Source organism: Humulus lupulus, chromosome 6 (genome assembly GCF_963169125.1).
Source record: "Humulus lupulus chromosome 6, drHumLupu1.1, whole genome shotgun sequence".
NCBI classification, from domain to species: domain Eukaryota; kingdom Viridiplantae; phylum Streptophyta; class Magnoliopsida; order Rosales; family Cannabaceae; genus Humulus; species Humulus lupulus.
The window spans coordinates 222,413,656-222,424,045 of record NC_084798.1 but is presented as its reverse complement, the minus strand read 5'-3'; the positions used below and the strand labels follow the sequence as shown (position 1 = coordinate 222,424,045).

Here is a 10,390-nt window from a genome sequence, read left to right as displayed (position 1 = left end):
ACATTAACATTATGCAACTAAATTTTAATAAAAATAAACATTAATTAAATAATTTAAGTAATAATTAAATCCTAAAGTAGTTAAATAAATTTTAAACAAATCTTAGAAATTTTGTTTAAATTAATCAAACTATTCAATAAAGCATATCCGGACTACTCAATCTCACGGGGGTGATGGTGGAGGATGCGATCCTCCACGTGGACCGGCAGATATCCCAGCTGATTGTGAACGAGGTAATATTTTACACATTGATATACTCCTTAAAATTTAACAATTAATCCATATTAATTTTAAAATATTGAATTTGCATACAATAGCGCCTCCAAGTAAACGTGGACGCCATAAGGGATTGAACACGCGGGAAAAGAGGGAACAGTTGGGGCGTCCTCTCCCTCTCGAGTGGGATGTGCGGGGGAGAACATATAAAGAGATCGGAGAGTACAGCTCAAATTTCTCAAGAGAGCTCGGATTACTTGTTCGACAGTACACAGATCCAGACTGTCCTCAATGGTCAAAAGTACCAAATGCCTCGAAAGAAAGAATACTTGCACATTTGGAAGTAAGTAGTTTATGTATTTAAATGTTAATTCTCATTTTATGTTATATATGATATTTACTAATAAATGTTTGTAAATTAGGATGATTTGTTTGATATTGGGCGTACTAGATATGGAGAAGGGCATATGCCTGGGATCTTGAGAGGCATTGATACTTCGTGTGCTAAAAAGTATTCTGACTGGAAGTACGATATTAAAGAGCACTTAACAATTAATGGGCCACAAAATCGTTATGGTGGTTGCACGGATACGCAGTGGCAAAAAGCAATTGATTTTTTCCGTCGCCCAGAAATTACGGTATTAATTTCTTGCTAAACTTAACTATCTTAATTAAATATATTACTAACGATAACTTTTTGCAGAAACGTTCTGTGGTCAACAAGGAAAATAGAAAGAAACTGAAAGAGCTTAGCTATGGAGGTTCTCAGTCAATCCCAGCCTTACGCTATAAAAAGGTTAGTTAATTAATTATTTTTTAGTTTATTTTTCTTATTTACGTTTAATTATTAATTTTATAAAAATATATGTACGTGACAGCGCAATTTAGAGACTGGGCAACTTGAGTCCATCCCGGATAGCTGGATGGATACTCACCATAAATCAGGCACAGGGTGGGTGACAGAGACAGCAAAAAATACTTGGGTACGTTAAGTTTTTTTAAACATTTTTCAAAATTTTAATTGTTTCAAAATTTTAATTACATTATACATTGTATCACAGGAGGAATTGCGTGCATACCGCGACACACAGCAGACACAGGCAACTGATACTGAGAGTTCCACACCAATTTCGAGTGCGCCTGAAGATGAAGACATATCTTTGGTACAAAATGTCTTCGGAAAACGACGGAGCCACCAGAAAGGATATGGACGTATCCTTAACATAAGGGACCGAACTCCATTTGATTTTCGTCCTTCACAAACTAGAGATGAAGAGTTGTCTGAGATGAGAGAGCGTCTTCGACAGTTAGAGGAGCATGTCCGGACTCATTGTATCACCCCGGGATCTCAATCTGCCCCACCACCACCACCCGATGATCCTGATGTTGGAGCACCGACTCAGTAGGACTTATGTATGAATTTTATTACAATTGACTATTACATTATCATGTTTAAGACAAGTCTTTATTTTAATTCAACGAATACACTCTTATGTTTTTATTTATATCTTTAATATAAGTGTTTTAATTTTATTCTATTTTCTTATATTTAATTCAAAATAAATAAATAAATAAATAAATAAGGGAATAACAAATATAAAAAAAAATTGGGGACAAGTCTATACCGAGGACATTGTCCTCGGTATATACCACCAAGATGTCGGTATATACCAGTACGATGAGAAATTGGGGTTTGTTGTACCGAGGACATTTGTCACTTTCTACCGAGGACATTATCCTCGGTAAAACTTATACCGAGAACATTTTGAATGTCGTCGGTAGACGTTTTGTTTTACCGACGCGACTGTACCGACAACTTTATACCGACGACATTGTCTCGGTAGAAGATATACCGAGGACATTACGGCTTATACCGAGGACATTTGTTCTCGGTATAGGCCCTGATTTTTGTAGTGTTAGTCGGTGGAATATTAAATTTTGTGTGATGGTTTCCCTTTCTTTTTTACTGATCTATTTCTCTCTTTAAAGAAAAACTCTGTCTATTTTCCAATAACCTTACCTATAAACAAGAAATATATCACTCCAAAGATAGAATAGCCTTGCCTATTTTAATTTATTAAGGGTCATCTTTAATAACTTGTGTTATTAGAACCATAATTAGATCAAGTTTTTTTTTTCACTGGTATCTTGGAATTCTCGAGTGGTGTATTATGAGCATAATATATTTTCTTCATTTTTCTGTAAAACAATTCACTTATTTAAATTGCATTTGTATTTCAAACTCATGATATTGAAATATTCATTTATTATTAACAAGTGCGGCCTGATGCATCATATTTTTATGGTATAATTTGATAAATGACCAATTTTAGGAGTAATTAACTAAAACTAGCTACTAAAATAATTTAGTTTAATAATACCCATTTTTATAATTACCTATCCCATACTACCCATACTAAAACATACTCTCACTCTTTTTTTCTAAGTCATGGCTCTCGCGTCCTTCACTAGAAAAACAATTATTATCTACTTCTCTCAGACTCTATAGGTGGGTTTTCTTTTTTCAACTCTTTCTCTCACTAAATTCTACTACTTACCCATACGAACTCTCAATTCTTATACAATGGAACATGTGAATTGTAATACTTCAAACAAAGTACGCAACTTTTTAGGTCAAATGAAGGATTGACTTGTCTGTAAGTAATCATGCTTTGAGATATTATATATATATATAAAATATATACTTAGAAAATGCTAAGATGATCTATGATAATGTTCTATATATCATATTATTTTTCCCTCTATATATATTATGTTTATGTATGATAAAAATGTTCAAGAACTCTTTAACATTGTTTCATATAAAATAGTACATGTCATTTGCATTAAATAACTATGTAAATTATTTTATTCATATATTTGATATATTAATTATGTATATATATATAAGGAAGTGACAAATATATATAAATAATTGGGATGGGTTGCGATGTGGATGGAATTGAGTGCGTGAATAACTCTTGAGAAGAAAGCATAATAGAAGGGTATAATAGGTTGATTCCATTAAATATTAGGTTAAAATTAAGAGTTGTAAAAAGTGGCTACAAATTTAACAACCAATCTAAATATGGGTACTCAGCCTAATTTTTACTATTTTTATTAAAACTATATTTTTATTCATTTATTATTAAAAATATGATACATTGATAGTTATGCTTTTTAAAGTTTGTTACTTATAAATAATTTTAAAAATTAATTTTTAAAAATTACTAATATCATTATTATCGAACACAGTAACTTTTATGTTTTGGCTATTAACCAGAGTCTCATGACTATTTAAAAAAGAATGTTTAAAGATAGATAAAATACATAGAACTTTGAGACTGTGAGACATACATGACAATTGAGGATTGGTTTCCATATTGGAATAATATGGAGATTGTGGATTTGATTCTTATTACTTTCATAGATGGAGAAGGTGATGAACAGATAGGGCAGACCTGTCCTGTGTGTTTGGAGGAATTTGAAGTGGGAATGAGCTATGCACATATGCCACAATGTTTACATTTGTTTCATGTTGACTGTATTGTTAACTGGCTTCGTCGAAATCATTCTTGCTCAATTTGCCGAGGTCAATTATTTCATTTAAGTTGGTTTTAACCAGTTATAGGTTTAATATATTATATGTTATTGAAGCAATCACTGTTTGAAATTGTGTCTCAAAATAATTCTTCACGTAGACAACAACTTTCTACTTAAATAATATTGTACATTTTAATAATCATGTTATTTATTATCCAATTAATTTTTTGAATATTACATCATTTCTAAAAAAATATAAAATACAACGTGCATTACACTTATTTTATACATAGTATATATATATATACTATTTCTTTACGTACTACAAATATATATATATTTGATGACTGATAAATTTGTTGAGCGCAGAGTTATAAGAAAATCATAAACAAAGCATTCAAAGTGGCAAAAAGAAGTTATCAAAGCTTTTATTTTCACTTACCTAATATCCATAGAAACAAAAGACTTTATGTTTTCAGAAGAAAGAAACCAACACCTCTTCTTAGTTGTACAAGCAAAAGCATCTTTCTGTAGATTGGAAGTTAATCAAACTAAAAATGGAAATACAAGAGCCAACAAACATATAGCAATACAAGAGGCGGACGGCTTCGGACCGTTGGTCGACAGCCCTGGGCAGCGCGTGTGGTGGTGAGCTCGCGAGGGTTGACGTTTCGAGGGCCGACGGTTCGATTGGGCTGGCGCGTGTACTGCTCCGGCGATGGGATGATGGTCGTTCGGGCCTGGCAGAGGCAACACAGTAGTGAGAGAGAGAGAAAGAGGGCTTCGGAGAAGAGAGCTTTGGGGAAGATAGAGGGAAAAGAGGGGGGAAAAAGGAAGATAGAGGGAAAGAGGGAAGATAGAGCTCGGGGAAGATAGAGGGAAAAGAAGTAAGATAGAGGGAAGAGCTTCGGGGAAGATAGAGGGAAAGAGGGTTTCAAATTTTTTTAAAATTTTCTTATTTATTTAATTAAAAAATACATGATATCTATTTATGCATTTGTTATATACAGCGGCCTTCTTTGGACAGGTCTCTCGGTGGTAATGCCCGAACCACCTGCAGAATCAATGTCCTAGGTTAAGGGTGCTGCAAAAGTAAAGAGACTTGCTCTTCCTGTCAGCTTACTCGTCGGCATTACTGCTCTCTCAGGAGCATTTGTTTTAGGAAATGATGATGTATGTAACTTCAACTGTTATTGTGTTGCTCATAATTTTTTACAAATTAATTAGTAGGTAGTATGCAATTTTTTTTGTTTTTTTGCTAGTAGCATATCATGATAATGATTTTGTGAATTTCCAGGGACATGCCTACAATACTTTTCCGAAGATGGGCGACACATGGATACCTGAGGATGTTCTAGAAATGAACCCACTTATTCGCAACTTCTTTGAGAATACCTCAATGGTACAGGTAATTTTCCTGTGGTGTTTCTTTACTGTGTATTAATGAGAGAATTCCTTAGCATGATTTAGGTTCAGTCTGCCGTTAAATTCATGAGATCTCAAATTCAGAAAATTTTCTTTTAATCCATTGAACTACGAGCTCAATGGCTGAAAACTCCATATGACTAGTAGCTTCCTTTAACCTCATTTACAGCTTGACCATCGGATCTTGACAACAGCCACCTTAGTTTCAATAGCCTCGTTATGGTGGTTAACGAGGAAGGTGGATCTTCATCCTGCAGTTCGATATTTGATTGGAAGCACTGTTGGCATGGCTGGTCTTCAGGTTCATATGTTTCGATAACTCAATTTCTATTAATGTTCTTCTGACTTTAAAGATCGAAACATGGTTCTTCCCCTTGAACATGTAGCTAGGATTGAACGATATTTGATGATTGTTCTTGTAATCATTGCAGGTTACCTTGGGGATATCTACCCTTTTGTCATTCGTGCCAGTTTCCCTGGGCAGTGCTCATCAAGCTGGGGCTTTGACACTAATGTCACTGATGATCCTTCTCATTCACACTCTGAGGAAGCCATCGCCCTCTCTTCTTAAATCTCTGCCTAAAGTTGCCAAGACAATCTAGCTTACTGCACAAATTTATGCAGATCCTGCCCTTTTGGTTGGTGTTTCTGTTCATGAGTTCTTTCTTATTTTGCATAAGAAAAATTCGTTTCATAAACGCATAATGCTCGGCCTTTGTTTTTCTTCTTCTTCTTCTTGTTTAGCTAATGTGATTTATTCAATTCCTCATTGTGGAACTTGAAACGTTATAAATTGAAAAAATAATACAATGACAAATTTCCTTCCTGGATGGTGCTTCATGTTACAAGGGCCTTTGTGGTTAAAGAAACTTACCCCATTTTCGTTCATGGAGATCAGCTAGAAAAAGTTTGATGGAAGAAGACGTATCAGAGAACATTGATTGATCAGATAAGATATTTGTATATTGGAATGAGGTTGTGAGAGAGTGGTGATAAAGAATAGCACAAGACTAGATAAAGTATTACAATATATTTTAATACCATCTCTTTCTTCAGTAGTCAATAATGCATGTTATATTGTTTAAATTTGTGTTGTAATAAATTATCTAATTGTTATATTGTAATAAGTTTTACAATAATGATATATGTACTTAAAATGTGCACCAAAATGAGAAGTGCATACAGAAGCAGAACATATAGTTTGTATCATTGGCAGAGACTGCTTGAAGATTTTCTTCAATTTAATTAGATTGAAGAAAAGTTGAGATGAAAATTGTTGACGACCCACTACACAAATATTTGATTAAGAAATTTACTGCTAAAATACTAAAACTTTCATTTTTACTGACATTTAAATACTAAACTATTGTATGCCGATTCATCATCTGATAGGACTATGTATGTGATCATGTTTAGTTTCTATAATCATAACTGACCAACCAAACTATAAAAAAAAACAGGAAATATACATATTTTAAAAAAAATTAGTAACAAATGGTACATTCTGCACTATTTTGGTCAATAAATTTCCTATAATAGACAAATTAATCTTTTTTTTATATACTAATTTAGTAACACATTGAAATATAATAATTTTAGTACCATCTAATAAGAGAAATTCCTATCAAATACCGTATATTTCTAAAATCAGTAACAAGTTTATAATGCAATTCAAGGTCAGTATGTGCCATGCATCTTTGAGAAATGTTTCCACCGTGCAGTCTCTTAATGCTTAGAAGATGGTTGGGATATGGTTCTTTGGCTTTGCTGCTTGGGTTTCTAGTATGTTCGTACTTGCATGTGTTAGAGCTCTCACAATGGATGTTCTCCTCTATATTACAAAATACATCACCAAAACATACTTTATTATAATTTATCTCAAACTTTTACATTATACCATAAATCAGCTTCTCTATTTTTTCTCTACATCATTTAAATATTATATTTTTAAAAAATATTTTATTCATTTTAAGAAATAAAATAATTAAATATATAATAGTATCACACTCATATATATACAAAAGTTTATAAAAAATAATAAAATATTTATAGCTTGATTAATAGTGTTTCACTACATATAGAGAAATACTATTCATTTAGGTAAAAAAAATATTACACCATTCATTGGAAGACTATTTAACCAATTTTTCTCTATGTTATAAATAATAAAATATGTTACCTTCTCCATTGGAAGTGCTCTTACACGACTACAATATTTGGTCTTTCGATGACTGAAACATTCCAAGAGTAGTCCACAATTTTCGGTTGTGCAAATTCTAGCTTTTCATAATTATGTTGACTATCCTTAGAATCCTTATCAACTATTTGTATCATCTCTAGTTCCATTGCTACTTTTTTCATGGCAGGTCGATTCCTTTCACTCAAATGTAAACATCTCTGTGGTCAACAACAATTTAGATCTCTTCTTTTGGTTCATTTTTGATAACTTGATCATCAAGAATGTCAAAGAGACTAATTTTTTCCTGCATTGTCATTGTGTAATATGTCGCCAAACATCTTCCTTCTTTTAACCCTTGTTGTAGATATTTCTTTTTATCCAATCAAGGGCTCAACAAGAACCACTCCACATTGATTTTTTTTTAATAAATAAATTATATATTTAGACAAAAAAATATATTAAGAATAAAGAAATGCTGTGTTTCGTACCAGAAGAGATCGAGTATCGATAAGGAGATTGAAATGTATATTTGTGTGAATATGATGTTCACCATCATTCTCTTCTACTTGTAAGGATAATATTTATGGAGATAATATTTATTAGATAGTGGGCAATAAAAATTCGTATAAAAAGAACTAATTGGAAAAATAAAATGGCCAAAACCATACAAAAACACAAATACTACTATATTATATTACATAGTAAAAGTACCAAGCCTTGAATGCTTATACAATTAGATGAAACCAAAGTTAACAATATTAACCAATAAAGTAAACCACAATATATAATTGATCTCAAATTTAAGATAGAAAAAAATAAGTTAAGAGTACTACGTACAAAAAGGATATTACTATTTGTTCACCCTTACAACAATGATAATTCTTGATGCAACGAGAAGCTAGTAGCAGCACTGTCAAAAGTTAACTCTATTGACGATGTGGAATTATTCCAAGAGTCTGCAATTTCAGGTTGTGCGTATGCTAGATCTTCATAATTATGTTGAATACCATTGGAATCTTTATTATCAATGCCTTGAATCCTCTCTAGCTCCTTTGCTACTTCTTTCATGGTAGGTCGATTCCTTCCATTCAAATGTAAGCATCTCTTTGCAAGATCAGCAACAATTAAGATCTCTTCTTTTGGCGCATCTTTGAGAACTTGACCATCAAGAATGTCGAACAAACTACTGCTCCTTTCCTCCATCGTCACCATGAAATATGTTGCCAAACTTCTTCCTTCCTCCTCTGACCTTGTTGCAAATATTGCTTTTTGCCCGGTCAAGAGCTCGACAAGAACCACTCCAAAACTATAAACATCACTCTTATCTGTGAATTGGCTAGACTGAAAGTATTCTGGATCTAGATAGCCAAATGTGCCATAAACTAAAGTGGTCAGGTGAGTTTGCTCTAAGGAGATAGTTCTTGATGTACCAAAGTCTGCAACTTTTGCCCTCAATTTTTCATCAAGGAGTATGTTCGCAGACTTGACATCTCGATGATAAATTGGAAAAGACGCTGCTGAGTGTAAGTATGAAAGAGCTCCTGCAACTTCAGTTGCAATTCGTAATCTCATGTTCCATGTGAAAGGAAACTCTGCATTTTTGTCATGAATATACTCAGAAAGTGTTCCGTTTGGGATGAATTCATAAACTAGAAGTGGAACATTTGTCTCCAGACAACATCCCAATAGCCTGACAACATTTCTATGATTGATTTGTGTAAGAATGACAACTTCATTGATGAATTCAGAGAGTTTGGCTTCATCAATTATTTTAGATTTCTTTACAGCAACAATCTTTCCATCTTCCAACATTCCTTTGTACACAGTGCCTTGGCCTCCTTGCCCAAGAACTCTGTCTATGTTGAAATTATCAGTTGCCTTCTCTAACTCTTTTGAATCGAACAGCTTGGTTTGCTCGACATTGTTTTCACCTGAATGTATCTGCTGTTCCAACAAAAGGCCACCATTTCGTTTGAAAAATGCTTTCTTGCGTTTAATTTCTTTTCTTTTCTTTATGAATATGTATAGTCTCCATGTACCAAAAAGTTGAACTAATAATCCAAGAGGACTCCCCACACCTGTTTAACATGTATGAATAAATAAACATAATCATTCATTTATGGAAATTTGTAATTTTTAAAATCTTATTCTTAATTAGTTTGTAATTTTAAATAAGCATAAATTAAATGAGATTTTAATATTTTTATTTCTCTTCCTCTAAACTTTAATTTTTTGATATAAGTTTTATAATATATAAATTGAAATTTATCAAACATTTAATTTTTTTCCTTTCTGTTTGTTTTGGTTTCTAGGCTAGATAATGAAATATACTGTTATTTATTTGATAAAAATATTGTTCAAAATACAATGCAAATTAATTTTTTGTGTTTTATCTTAAATTTTTGTTCATGATTGTTAAAATTGTGTTTTTTTTACTAATTTTGGTAAAAATATTATTTAGGAATATTTGTGGCAAAACTATCCAAAGTTTGAAGATTGTACACGACATAGATCCAATCTTTTTTTTTAGTACGAAAAATACCCAAAGTTAGTATAATAGTAATTTCGTCACTCTCTGCATATTGATCTCCGTTAGGTGGTGACTAGACCAATTTCTGCTATTTTTCACCGCTAAAAAAAAGATTGAGTCTATGATGTGGACAAACCTCAAACTTTAAGGTAGTTTTGGTGCAAACATTCTTATTATTTATTATGACAAAATAGCCTCAATTTATTTAATTAAAAGTTGCGATAGATATAAAATGTATTTATAAATTTTTATTAAAAATATGATTGATTAAAATATATGGATATTAACAGTAAAAATACATAATTTCTCAACACGTTAAAGTTAAATTCCTAAGTTTTTTTCTTTTGCATAAAAAATACATCCTACTACGCTTTTTTGGTAATCTTAGGTACCTAATAGTTAAGATGTGATTATTTCTTTTGGAAATGTGCTATAATTTCTTAAGAATTGATAAATTTAAAAGATATTTTCACTTCTAGTTTTATTGAAATATTAAT

The 10,390-nt window shown here is 32.1% G+C and overlaps 2 protein-coding genes across 2 annotated transcripts; one reads left to right on the top strand and one right to left on the bottom strand.

Moving 5' to 3' along the window:
* The first annotated feature begins 210 nt into the window (after positions 1 to 210).
* LOC133786181 (cytochrome c oxidase assembly protein COX15-like) lies at positions 211 to 6,233 on the top strand. Its single transcript, XM_062225389.1, has 9 exons — positions 211 to 559; positions 639 to 854; positions 920 to 1,012; positions 1,278 to 1,332; positions 4,770 to 4,786; positions 4,834 to 4,932; positions 5,057 to 5,167; positions 5,354 to 5,485; positions 5,616 to 6,233. The coding sequence occupies exons 2-9, from the start codon at positions 684 to 686 to the stop codon at positions 5,784 to 5,786; spliced, it is 849 nt and encodes a 282-aa protein (XP_062081373.1). The 5' UTR covers positions 211 to 559; positions 639 to 683; the 3' UTR covers positions 5,787 to 6,233.
* A 1,994-nt stretch (positions 6,234 to 8,227) lies between these two features.
* LOC133786179 (wall-associated receptor kinase-like 1) lies at positions 8,228 to 9,872 on the bottom strand. Its single transcript, XM_062225388.1, has 2 exons — positions 9,866 to 9,872; positions 8,228 to 9,441 (listed from the first exon to the last, which is right to left on the bottom strand). The coding sequence occupies exons 1-2, from the start codon at positions 9,870 to 9,872 to the stop codon at positions 8,228 to 8,230; spliced, it is 1,221 nt and encodes a 406-aa protein (XP_062081372.1).
* Positions 9,873 to 10,390: the final 518 nt, after the last annotated feature.